Here is a 13,596-nt window from a genome sequence, read left to right on the forward strand (position 1 = left end):
TGTCTTTACACCACACTTTGGGACAGAAATGACTCATTACCCTAACAAAGGAGCTAAGTCCCAATGAATTCCATGCTAAGTATTTGTAAAGGAGGACAAGTGGGGACATTAGTTTTTTCCTAGCAGCATTCCTCCACAACCAGATTAATAAAAAGAAAAGGAGTACTCGTGGCACCTTAGAGACTAACCAATTTGAGCATGAGCTTTTGTGAGCTACAGCTCACTTCATCAGATGTTTACCGTGGAAACTGCAGCAGACTTTATATACACACAGAGAATATGAAACAATACCTCCTCCCACCCCACTGTCCTGCTGGTAATAGCTTATCTAAAGTGATCAACAGGTGGGCCATTTCCAGCACAAACCCAGGTTTTCTCACCCTCCACCCCCCCACACAAATTCACTCTCCTGCTGGTGCTAGCCCATCCAAAGTGACAACTCTTTACATAGTCAAGTCGGGCTATTTCCTGCATAGATCCAGGTTCTCACATCCCCCCCACCCCCATACACACACAAACTCACTCTCCTGCTGGTAATAGCTCATCTAAACTGACCACTCTCCAAGTTTAAATCCAAGTTAAACCAGAACATCGGGGGGGGGGGGGGGGGGGGATAGGAAAAAACAAGAGGAAACAGGCTACCTTGCATAATGACTTAGCCACTCCCAGTCTCTATTTAAGCCTAAATTAATAGTATCCAATTTGCAAATGAATTCCAATTCAGCAGTTTCTCGCTGGAGTCTGGATTTGAAGTTTTTTTGTTTTAAGATAGCGACCTTCATGTCTGTGATTGCGTGACCAGAGAGATTGAAGTGTTCTCCGACTGGTTTATGAATGTTATAATTCTTGACATCTGATTTGTGTCCATTTATTCTTTTACGTAGAGACTGTCCAGTTTGACCAATGTACATGGCAGAGGGGCATTGCTGGCACATGATGGCATATATCTCATTGGTGGATGTGCAGGTGAACGAGCCTCTGATAGTGTGGCTGATGTTATTAGGCCCTGTGATGGTGTCCCCTGAATAGATATGTGGGCACAATTGGCAACGGGCTTTGTTGCAAGGATAAGTTCCTGGGTTAGCGGTTCTGTTGTGTGGTATGTGGTTGTTGGTGAGTATTTGCTTCAGGTTGCAGGGCTGTCTGTAGGCAAGGACTGGCCTGTCTCCCAAGACTTGTGAGAGTGTTGGGTCATCCTTTAGGATAGGTTGTAGATCCTTAATAATGCGTTGGAGGGGTTTTAGTTGGGGGCTGAAGGTGACCGCTAGTGGCGTTCTGTTATTTTCTTTGTTAGGCCTGTCCTGTAGTAGGTAACTTCTGGGAACTCTTCTGGCTCTATCAATCTGTTCCTTTACTTCTGCAGGTGGGTATTGTAGTTGTAAGAAAGCTTGACAGAGATCTTGTAGGTGTTTGTCTCTGTCTGAGGGGTTGGAGCAAATGCGGTTCTATCGCAGAGCTTGGCTGTAGACGATGGATCGTGTGGTGTGGTCAGGGTGAAAGCTGGAGGCATGCAGGTAGGAATAGCGGTCAGTAGGTTTCCGGTATAGGGTGGTGTTTATGTGGCCATTGTTTATTAGCACTGTAGTGTCCAGGAAGTGGATCTCTTGTGTGGACTGGACCAGGCTGAGGTTGGTGGTGGGATGGAAATTGTTGAAATCATGGTGGAATTCCTCAAGGGCTTCTTTTCCATGGGTCCAGATGATGAAGATGTCATCAATATAGCGCAAGTAGAGTAGGGGCTTTAGGGGACGAGAGCTGAGGAAGCGTTGTTCTAAATCAGCCATAAAAATGTTGGCATACTGTGGGGCCATGCGGGTACCCATAGCAGTGCCGCTGATCTGAAGGTATACATTGTCCCCAAATGTGAAATAGTTATGGGTAAGGACAAAGTCACAAAGTTCAGCCACCAGGTTAGCCGTGACATTATCGGGGATAGTGTTCTTGACGGCTTGTAGTCCATCTTTGTGTGGAATGTTGGTATAGAGGGCTTCTACATCCATAGTGGCCAGGATGGTGTTATCCGGAAGATCACCGATGGATTGAAGTTTCCTCAGGAAGTCAGTGGTGTCTCGAAGGTAGCTGGGAGTGCTGGTAGCGTAGGGCCTGAGGAGGGAGTCTACATAGCCAGACAATCCTGCTGTCAGGGTGCCAATGCCTGAGATGATGGGGCGCCCAGGATTTCCAGGTTTATGGATCTTGGGTAGTAGATAGAATATCCCAGGTCGGGGTTCCAGGGGTGTGTCTGTGCGGATTTGATCTTGTGCTTTTGCAGGAAGTTTCTTGAGCAAATGCTGTAGTTGCTTTTGGTAACTCTCAGTGGGATCATAGGGTAATGGCTTGTAGAAACTCGTGTTGGAGAGCTGCCGAGCAGCCTCTTGTTCATATTCCGACCTATTCATGATGACAACAGCACCTCCTTTGTCAGCCTTTTTGATTATGATGTCAGCGTTGTTTCTGAGGCTGTGGATGGCATTGCGTTCCGCATGGCTGAGGTTATGGGGCAAGTGATGCTGCTTTTCCACAATTTCAGCCCGTGCACGTCGGCGGAAGCACTCTATGTAGAAGTCCAGTCTGCTGTTTCGACCTTCAGGAGGAGTCCATCTAGAATCCCTCTTTCTGTAGTGTTGGCAGGGAGACCTCTGTGGATTAGTATGTTGTTCAGAGGTATTTTGGAAATATTCCTTGAGACGGAGACGTCGAAAATAGGATTCTAGGTCACCACAGAACTGTATCATGTTCGTGGGGGTGGAGGGGCAGAAGGAGAGGCCCCGAGATAGAACAGCTGCTTCTGCTGGGCTGAGAGTATAGTACAGCAAACAGGGAAAGATTAAGAATGAGCTCTCAAAAATGGATACTCTCATAAAGAACCAACCTTCCACACAAACTTCCTCGTGGCTGGATTTTACTAAAACTAGACAAGCCATTTACAAGGCACACTTTGATCTCTACAAAAGAAAAAAGACACTAAACTTTCTAAACTACTACATGCTACAAGGGGCCACAGCAATGGTTCCCTCACCCCACCTAGCAATGTTGTTAACCTATCCAACTATACTCTCAGCCCAGCAGAAGCAGCTGTTCTATCTCGGGGCCTCTCCTTCTGCCCCTCCACCCCCACGAACATGATACAGTTCTGTGGTGACCTAGAATCCTATTTTCGACGTCTCCGTCTCAAGGAATATTTCCAAAATACCTCTGAACAACATACTAATCCACAGAGGTCTCCCTGCCAACACTACAGAAAGAGGGATTCTAGATGGACTCCTCCTGAAGGTCGAAACAGCAGACTGGACTTCTACATAGAGTGCTTCCGCCGACGTGCACGGGCTGAAATTGTGGAAAAGCAGCATCACTTGCCCCATAACCTCAGCCATGCGGAACGCAATGCCATCCACAGCCTCAGAAACAACTCTGACATCATAATCAAAAAGGCTGACAAAGGAGGTGCTGTTGTCATCATGAATAGGTCGGAATATGAACAAGAGGCTGCTCGGCAGCTCTCCAACACGAGTTTCTACAAGCCATTACCCTATGATCCCACTGAGAGTTACCAAAAGCAACTACAGCATTTGCTCAAGAAACTTCCTGCAAAAGCACAAGATCAAATCCGCACAGACACACCCCTGGAACCCCGACCTGGGATATTCTATCTACTACCCAAGATCCATAAACCTGGAAATCCTGGGCGCCCCATCATCTCAGGCATTGGCACCCTGACAGCAGGATTGTCTGGCTATGTAGACTCCCTCCTCAGGCCCTACGCTACCAGCACTCCCAGCTACCTTCGAGACACCACTGACTTCCTGAGGAAACTTCAATCCATCGGTGATCTTCCTGATAACACCATCCTGGCCACTATGGATGTAGAAGCCCTCTACACCAACATTCCACACAAAGATGGACTACAAGCCGTCAGGAACAGTATCCCCGATAATGTCACGGCAAACCTGGTGGCTGAACTTTGTGACTTTGTCCTCACCCATAACTATTTCACATTTGGGGACAATGTATACCTTCACATCAGTGGCACTGCTATGGGTACCCGCATGGCCCCACAGTATGCCAACATTTTTATGGCTGATTTAGAACAACGCTTCCTCAGCTCTCGTCCCCTAAAGCCCCTACTCTACTTGCGCTACATTGATGACATCTTCATCATCTGGACCCATGGAAAAGAAGCCCTTGAGGAATTCCACCATGATTTCAACAATTTCCATCCCACCACCAACCTCAGCCTGGTCCAGTCCACACAAGAGATCCACTTCCTGGACACTACAGTGCTAATAAACAATGGCCACATAAACACCACCCTATACCGGAAACCTACTGACCGCTATTCCTACCTGCATGCCTCCAGCTTTCACCCTGACCACACCACACGATCCATCGTCTACAGCCAAGCTCTGCGATACAACCGCATTTGCTCCAACCCCTCAGACAGAGACAAACACCTACAAGATCTCTGTCAAGCTTTCTTACAACTACAATACCCACCTGCAGAAGTAAAGGAACAGATTGATAGAGCCAGAAGAGTTCCCAGAAGTTACCTACTACAGGACAGGCCTAACAAAGAAAATAACAGAACGCCACTAGCGGTCACCTTCAGCCCCCAACTAAAACCCCTCCAACGCATTATTAAGGATCTACAACCTATCCTAAAGGATGACCCAACACTCTCACAAGTCTTGGGAGACAGGCCAGTCCTTGCCTACAGACAGCCCCGCAACCTGAAGCAAATACTCACCAACAACCACATACCACACAACAGAACCGCTAACCCAGGAACTTATCCTTGCAACAAAGCCCGTTGCCAATTGTGCCCACATATCTATTCAGGGGACACCATCACAGGGCCTAATAACATCAGCCACACTATCAGAGGCTCGTTCACCTGCACATCCACCAATGAGATATATGCCATCATGTGCCAGCAATGCCCCTCTGCCATGTACATTGGTCAAACTGGACAGTCTCTACGTAAAAGAATAAATGGACACAAATCAGATGTCAAGAATTATAACATTCATAAACCAGTCGGAGAACACTTCAATCTCTCTGGTCACGCAATCACAGACATGAAGGTCGCTATCTTAAAACAAAAAAACTTCAAATCCAGACTCCAGCGAGAAACTGCTGAATTGGAATTCATTTGCAAATTGGATACTATTAATTTAGGCTTAAATAGAGACTGGGAGTGGCTAAGTCATTATGCAAGGTAGCCTGTTTCCTCTTGTTTTTTCCTACCCCCCCCCCCCCAGATGTTCTGGTTTAACTTGGATTTAAACTTGGAGAGTGGTCAGTTTAGATGAGCTATTACCAGCAGGAGAGTGAGTTTGTGTGTGTATGGGGGTGGGGGGGATGTGAGAGAACCTGGATCTATGCAGGAAATAGCCCGACTTGACTATGTAAAGAGTTGTCACTTTGGATGGGCTAGCACCAGCAGGAGAGTGAATTTGTGTGGGGGGGTGGAGGGTGAGAAAACCTGGGTTTGTGCTGGAAATGGCCCACCTGTTGATCACTTTAGATAAGCTATTACCAGCAGGACAGTGGGGTGGGAGGAGGTATTGTTTCATATTCTCTGTGTGTATATAAAGTCTGCTGCAGTTTCCACGGTAAACATCTGATGAAGTGAGCTGTAGCTCACGAAAGCTCATGCTCAAATAAATTGGTTAGTCTCTAAGGTGCCACAAGTCCTCCTTTTCTTTTTGCGAATACAGACTAACACGGCTGTTCCTCTGAAACCAACCAGATTAATGGCACCCAACATAAGCCAAGTACCTAGAGCATAAAACAAATTCTCATTAAGAACAACTGGGTGCCATTCACTAGACCCTACACTTTCAAGATATGGTCAAGGTCAATGTCTGTTGTATTGGCCTGGATTCTGAATGCAACCTGTATCTTGTTAATGAGCATGTGCTAGGACATAAGCATACAAAAAACCACACACTATGGAAAGTGATGCTTGCTAATCGAATACTAGATCTATTAGTTTGTGCATGGGAAGGAAGCTAGAGGTTCAATATTAACTTCGGTGTTGAGTTTCTTTACATGACACAATATTCCCAAGTGCATCTGTACTAATGGATGGACCCACAAGGCTTGTTAACATTGTAAAGTTGAGTGTTTCAGTCAACTGTCTGTTAAGATTATTGGATTTTTGTTGGAAAACTTGAGTAGATGTACTTTGAATTTAAATAGCTGTGTCAGGACAGAAACTGCTGCATATGAAGCAGAAGCAAAACATAGGCACCTGCCAGGAATATTTGAAAGGTTAGTGAATTTTTCACGTAACCAGAAAAATTACATCAATAGCTTAAATTAAAAGGCCACATGGTATTCTCTGAAATTAACCTCAAAGTGTCTGTTTTTGACTCTACAAAAATAAAAATCGAAGAGAACTTGTTCTAAATATACTCCATTATGGGGTGAAACCCCCAAGCACAGTGGGAATTTTCAGCCATGCCAAGGTTTGAGAGCGTGACTAGGCATTAATCCCCCATCACAAAACCAGAATGCCTTTGATATATATAGTTATCTGTCTGTCAACTCCCTGTCCAGGGAATGTTACAGCTCAAGACTGGGGAACCTGTTGGTCAGATTTTTAGTATAGCTTTATATGGAGACAGAGTTGGAATAAAAAAAGGTTTTGCAGATTAAGGTAGATGTCCACTGGTAGAGTTGAAATACCTTGCACAATATCTGCTCATAGCAGTGACCGGAACCAGGCATAGTGTCAGTCCCTCATTTCCAGAATAAATTTCACCAGACAAAAGTTGCAAAAGAAAAAAACAGCATCTGTAATGAGTGCTGTAGATTTACCACATGAAAGCTAAATGTAGCTTCCATGTCTCTGTAGAAGCATTATTTGCATAATATTAGCTACAGCTTCGTGAGATCTGACAGATGAGCCAACTCTGGTAAAGAGAGCTAGATAAGCAGCATGATGCTATAATCAGAAAGTCTCACTGTAAAGTGTGCCAATTAAGTTAGATTGCATTCTTCTTTCCTTCCCATTTAAAAAAGGATAAAGGATTTTTGAGATAAGCATGTGCTAAGAGATTTCTTGGAAGTGACCACTGCCTAATTTGGTCCTGCACAGCTGTTCCTAACTTGTCTATTGGCTCTCCTTAAAAGATTTCCTTTGCATAGCCAGAATACCAGAGATTATTTCAGAACAAAAACGTTAGCTTCTTTTCAGATGGGAGAATTACGTATTTTGCAGCGAAAGATAAACTACACAGAACAGCAAAGAGCCCCTCTTCCTCCCAAACACAAACTTGTCAGAGACAGTAACGCTATACTTTTATTTTTAAATGGGGAAGACATTTCAGACTGGATGGGCATTTGACAAACTAATCCAGACCAGGCCCATGGAGAAGGATTTGAGAACAAACCTCTTAACGTGGATCGTCTTTGGCTATCGAACCTTATGACTTCGGGATAGCATGCTGGGTTTTTGTTGAAGTCGGGTTCCTTAGGAATATAGGGGAGCAGGTACTGGTTTGTTGCTATAAAGCTATTCATGTATTCTGGGCTGTATGCACTCATTCGCCATCGTAGGTTGCACTTAAATGTTAGGCAGGGGACGTTTATGTTTGTTTGGGGGAGAAGGTATGGAGCACTTTGGGGTGGAATGGGGGGGAAGAGACCATGGGCTTATAAGAATGGAAGATTTCGTTAACTGATCCAGAATTTGTATACCTTTGTTTCAGTTAGTTATGAAACTATTTTTAAAATAAGGTTCTCTTATGCCTGGGCGAACTACTACTACTACTAGTACTACTTTTGTACTACTAGTACAAATCAGTGTTGCCCTCACAATGCATGTAAAACCCTCTGGTAACTGGTGTTTGCAGCCCAGCGTTCCCAAGCAATCCTAAACCACCACCACAGTGTGGCATATGGTATTGGAAAGAGGAAGCGACAGAATTAGGAGAAGGGGAAGACTTCATAAGATAATATTTTGATTTCACAACTCTAATGCTTGTGGTCCATGCTCTACTGTGTTAGCGAAGGTGGCAACAAGGGAAGGTTTGCATGGCAGTTAGCACAGACTACCAAGGGAAGTGGTGAATTCTCTCTCTCGAGGTTTTCAAATCAAGACTGGATGCCTTTCTGTAAGATACGTTTTAAAAAATACAATTACATGGTTGCCTGGGTGAAATTTAAAGGCCTGTGCTATACAGGTAGTCAGGCTAGATGATCTATGGTCCCTTCTGGCCACAAGCTATGAATGTATAAGTAGGTTATTAAAGCAATTTAGTGAATTTAAAAAGAAATCTTCAAGACTTCTTTTAGCATCCTTTTCACAAACTTTTTAAAGACTCCAACTACCTATCATAACCTTAAATGAGAACTAGGATTTACTTAGACATGAGCGGGACAAGCAACTTTTTAAATACATCTAGTCTCTTGTGTGTATTGTATTGGTGGTCATGCTTCATTCCCATCAACTAGGAGAAATGACCTGATAGGCAAACGTGCATATTTCCTGAAATTCCTCTTGGCAAGACAAGATGTTTGAGAGGTCCTGCCCTCTCCACAGCATATCAGTACACTCAGCCATAGTTTGGCATCACTACAAAGTAAAAACAAAACTGTCTACAGGAAACCACCAATAAGCCACTCAGCTCTGCAGGGCACCAGACTGAGTTTTACTGCTGCCTCAAATTCTTCGCAGTCATTCCAAGATTTATATAATCCAACAACAATTAGAAGTCAATCAAGCTAGAGGGGAAGGAGCCAGTGATCTGCAGATTAAGGGAAATATTACGAGCACTTAAAATTTGTTTACACAAAATTTGTGCCACTGAGTTTGGTGGTAGAAGTCAGCCAACATCCATTCATTATATTTTCATATGGAGATTAAAAGATTTGCACTGTCAAATTGCTAAAATAGTTACAAGACAAGGCCAAGACATCCCTCTAATAATGCAGACTGCGCACTTGTATTAATAGTCATATCTGGGGTCCCAAAATGCCTTATGAACATTAATTAAATGAGGCCACGCAGCATGCAAAATCTATGGTCTACTGATGGGAAAACTGAAATACAGAAGTTAAGTGACCAGCCCAATCACGCAGGAAACCTGCAGCAGAGTCAGGAATAGAACCTAGGTCTCCAGAACTCCTGGATTTGGCATAACCCCAAGACTACCCTTCTGAAAAAGTTCAATAGAGTTATGCACGGCACAGTCCATGTTATCTAATTCCATCTCAGAGGCTCTGGGCAGCAGGCTCTTTTGAAGACAGGTCACAAACAATGGAAAGAGCACAACTGGAATCTCCATGTTCACTGTTTCTGGTGGTTGCTTATAATGGAGTCATTTGTTCCACTGATACAGCAAAGCCAAGGTTGCACCACAGCATGAATTGAGGTTGGTACTTTAATACATAATTCAGAATTTCGATTCACTTCACTAGGAAGTGAACTGGAATACCTCCAAATTCACTATAAGCTGGTTCCATTGTATAGTTACATCTTACTTTCCCCATATGAGGATTTTAAAATAAAAAATTCCTGATTCTTACTTCAGGGAGATGGCTGAGGAAGCCCACAACGCTCAGCCTAGCTACTCCATTTCTTTCTCCTGCTTGCTGAGTGAACATATTGTATGTCTCCCCTTGTCTGTTCATCTTTGATAATTACACTGCCCCTTACACCGCTTCTGTTGCCAAATTGCAGATACTGGCAGTAACTGCAGAAGGAGGAGTTCCTTAATCTACCTTAAGCATCACCTTAGCCTGTGACCTAGAGGACAATGAACTCAGAGTCAGCCTCCATGTATCAATCTGAAAAGATTTTTTCAGTGAGCCAGGATTTTACAGTGAGCTTGTAATTGGGGTCCATCCTGTGTAATCACCCCATTCTGAAACATCCAAAGCATATTTTTTGCCCTACTTCAACTGATTCTCCAAACAAGTAGATTTGGAACAGCAGCCACCTAATTGCTCCCACTGGAAATACAGACCTTCATGGCCATCTTCACGAGGCAGCATTCAGCCAAACAGGTCAGTGTTGGCCAAACAGGTAGCACGTGATGCTACTAGGCAGGGATCCAAGTTCAGAATTATGCTTCTAGGCCAGTGGGTTTCAACATTCTCATTTGCAGTCCCCTACAAAAATTCAAATGAAGGCGCAGACCCTTTTGGAAATCTTAGGCAGTCTACAGACATCCCCAGGGTCCACAGACCACAGGTTGAAAGCTATTGTTCTAAGCTCCTAGACCATTGGAAACTGAGGTAGAGGACATTATTCTGCAACGTATCCGGTGGGACATGAGTTTTGAAGAAAACATGACTACATTAAGATTACTACTTCTCTTCCTACAAGTAGGATGGTGTAGGATCTCACTTGGTGCACACTTACTGCACAAGGCCCTTTTCCCTTCCAGTTCATTTCCATATATGGAGTTTGACAATGTATTCATGTGACTGCTATGATTTGTGTTACCTTTAATACCACGGTCTTCACCCCAGGAGTTCTCCACCTTCCATTTCTCAAACGATCCTTCTTGCCCATCCTGAAGGAAGGAAAGTAAAACACATTCAGTGGAGAAATTCCTCAAAGTTTGACAGTCTACTTCTAAAATCATTGCCAACAGAACCACCAACCTGACAGACATCTTTGATGCTCATGTTAAGTAAACTGGTAGGCAAACTCTCAGAACAAAGGGATTTTAGAAGCAGAAGCACTGACTGTTGTAAGAAACGGTCTCCTTTTAAAGTAATCTGATTAGTTGAGGTAATTATTCCATTTTCCTATTACAAAACACAGCTACATTGTGTTTTACAAGACTGAGTAAGTCGCAGTCCCTTTTAAAAACTTCTAGTACTTTGCACAGTTGCATTATAAAGCATTCTTTATCTGTTATTATTGGACTTAAGGTCCAGAACCTATGTTACTTGTTTGATAGTTTCTCCGAGAACGTTTCTATTTGCAGGACTGTCACAATGAAGTGAAGTGTCTTAAGTTTATAAAATTTTCCCCCACCCTCTTGAGTTAGACTCAAGTAATTCTAACAGATGAGAGTATTTGGAACTATTTCTAGAAACTTTGGTAAGATTTTAGAGAGCTGTTTCTCCCTTCCTGTGATCATCCTTGCTAATACGATTTGAAAGATGTTTAGTTTCTTGGATAACCTGCACCTTGCATATCCACCTATAGAGTATCTAGTCTACTCAAGTCCTTTCCAAGTTAGAATCAATGCACGCAAGTCCCCAAATTAACATGTCACATTAAAAGGTACTCAAGCTCCCTGGAGGCAGCATTCCATCCTATTGGAGGGTGTGTAATGTTCTTAGCTAATGAGGAACAGATGTGCCCAAAGAGCCACTTTTTAGAATCAGCAACAAACAAATGGGTAGTTTAATCTAATCAAGGCAGAAGAAAATGCCTTGGGCAATTTGTCTGTATTTTTCAGTGAATTAGCTCAAGCCATTTTATGTCTTAGATAAAACACAAGATGTGTAACTTGTGTAACATTAACACTTGTGCCTTCCCATAAGCCCTATGACACTTCCCCTATTGACGGGGAATTCCTGTTATGGGAAGGGGAGGAAGTTATTTTGGTGAAGTACTTTTCCTGTTCACATTCACAGCCTGGAAGGTCTCTTTCCATATACTGTTCTTGACTGCCAAGTCAGGGCAGAGCTACTGTAACTCACCTGGATACTATAGGGGCTGCTCACTGGGCTTTTTCTACCCTGATAGCCACACTTAACCTTTCAATGGAGGCTTCCCCATCACACACACCACATGACTCAGCTTCAGTCTCCCTCGAGACACTCTTCCAGATGGGTGCCTATTAGCTATTTCACCACACTTTTTTTTAGCCTCCTCAAAGTAGACTTTCACAGCCTTCATGGGGAACCATTGCCTGGTTGATATTAAAAAATGGAAGCCAGTTAAGGCCCCCAAGAAAGGCTGTATACCACCACACAATCTCAAATGTGAGTCACTATGAGGCCTAGCTGAACTGTTTCAGCTAGTCTGAATCCACACTGGCTTTCAGAATGTTTAATGATCAGTTAAAGCTTATTCAGTTCAAACTGAACCAGTTTAGTGCCAATGTGGACTCAAACTAGCTGAAACATTTCTGCTAGACCTCGTAATGCCCCACAGTGCAGTGGTGAAATCTCCCTGGTTCAGCTCAGAAGCAGTGCATTCTGGAACTAGCGTATAGTTAACTGGGAGTCATTGCAACTGAAACAGTTGGGCATGGCTTGAGAGAAGGGGAAAACACGAAACATTCATTAAGGCAAGTGCGGAACCCTGAACTGTTTGTGCTTAAACTGGTTCAAGGACAAAGAGCAGTTCTCTAGTGTAGTCAAGATTGCATTGCATTCCATTCCAAGCTTCGTTAGCACTCTAGCACATATTTCACATTCTGGAAAAAAGTCCAGTCTGTTTTCACATCATCAAGCAGCACACAGAAGCACTGAGAAGATAACCCCCATGTGCTTACTAAATAAGATCCTTAATCCATAGGCTTCCCCATAGCAGCTCCCATGAAGAACTATGAATTCATTTCTTTCCCTTTCTTTTGGTATTCTGCCCTCTTCTGTGATTTTCATGATAATGCAGAGTTAACTCTGGTCTTTGGAAAAAATCTGCCCCTTACCTCCCTTTTGTACCCACATCTGTATTACTGTAGTTACTACACTGACGTTTTATATTTTTGGGATGAGGTTGGGAAAACACTTTAAACGAAGACAAGGGTCCTTAAAATGAGATACTCAAGAGATGTATCAAAAGCACTAAGTTGAGTCCACTCAAGCACTTTGACAAGTAAATTGAACAAAAGGTTATGGTTTTGGAATGGTTTAGAAATACTGGCATGAATTAAATGTGCCTCTTCTGCAAATAAAATTACATTGTAACATTGAGGAAAATCCCATTGCAATCAAAACTGTTTTAAAAAACAGGTAAAAAACCACCAATGCTTTGATGGATTCACAACTACCTTTGAAAGCTCCTTTAGATTAAAGTCAAGGTTTACATAAGACAACACGTTCAAACAAAAACACAACCTAGCTATTTTAGTAAGAAAAAGGCCTTCAAATTCTGGACATCCTCTAGAGTTAAAGCACCACCACTTCAAGACATCCATTTCTCACATTCAAGACCCAAAGTATATATAGTCTATATATGGGAATGTTTTCTGCTTAGCAGATCTTCCTTACATTTGTCAAAATTCTGGACAAATTTTAGGTGACAGTATAACAGAGCCCATGCATTGATTCGAATAGCCAGATTTGGTATGCAAAAGTTAAACTCTGATACACAAACCCTCAGAGGGTCAAAAATATGAGCTGCAAATCAAGGAAGCAGAATGTGAGGAAGGAATTTCTACTTATACAAAGCTTTTGCTGTTCCAAAAAAAAGTTGTGTGAAAAGAAACCAGATTGCAGCGTGAGTCACTTTACATTCCTTTATAAGGTTACTATACAGATATAAACCTGTAATCAGTGTGAAGTTTGTGTAAGAATTTCAAACAACTAAAAATGTATAAATCATTTTAAAGCTCTAAATTTCAGAAGTCAAGAGAATATCCTTTAATCCTAATATTCACACAGGATTAGTTCTGTAAC

General features: G+C 42.9%; 1 protein-coding gene across 2 annotated transcripts in view; it reads right to left on the reverse strand.

The window, feature by feature from the left end:
- The window catches only part of BLMH (bleomycin hydrolase), a 37,101-nt gene that overhangs the window by 5,457 nt on the left and 18,048 nt on the right, over positions 1-13,596 (reverse strand). For both annotated transcript variants that reach the window (XM_048824122.2, XM_048824123.2), the window contains exon 11: positions 10,457-10,526. In XM_048824122.2, the coding sequence (XP_048680079.1) occupies positions 10,457-10,526 (70 nt within the window). The remainder of the gene's footprint in view (positions 1-10,456; positions 10,527-13,596) is intronic.

The sequence above is a fragment of the Caretta caretta genome, chromosome 17, assembly GCF_965140235.1.
Source record: "Caretta caretta isolate rCarCar2 chromosome 17, rCarCar1.hap1, whole genome shotgun sequence".
Classification (NCBI taxonomy): Eukaryota; Metazoa; Chordata; order Testudines; family Cheloniidae; genus Caretta; species Caretta caretta.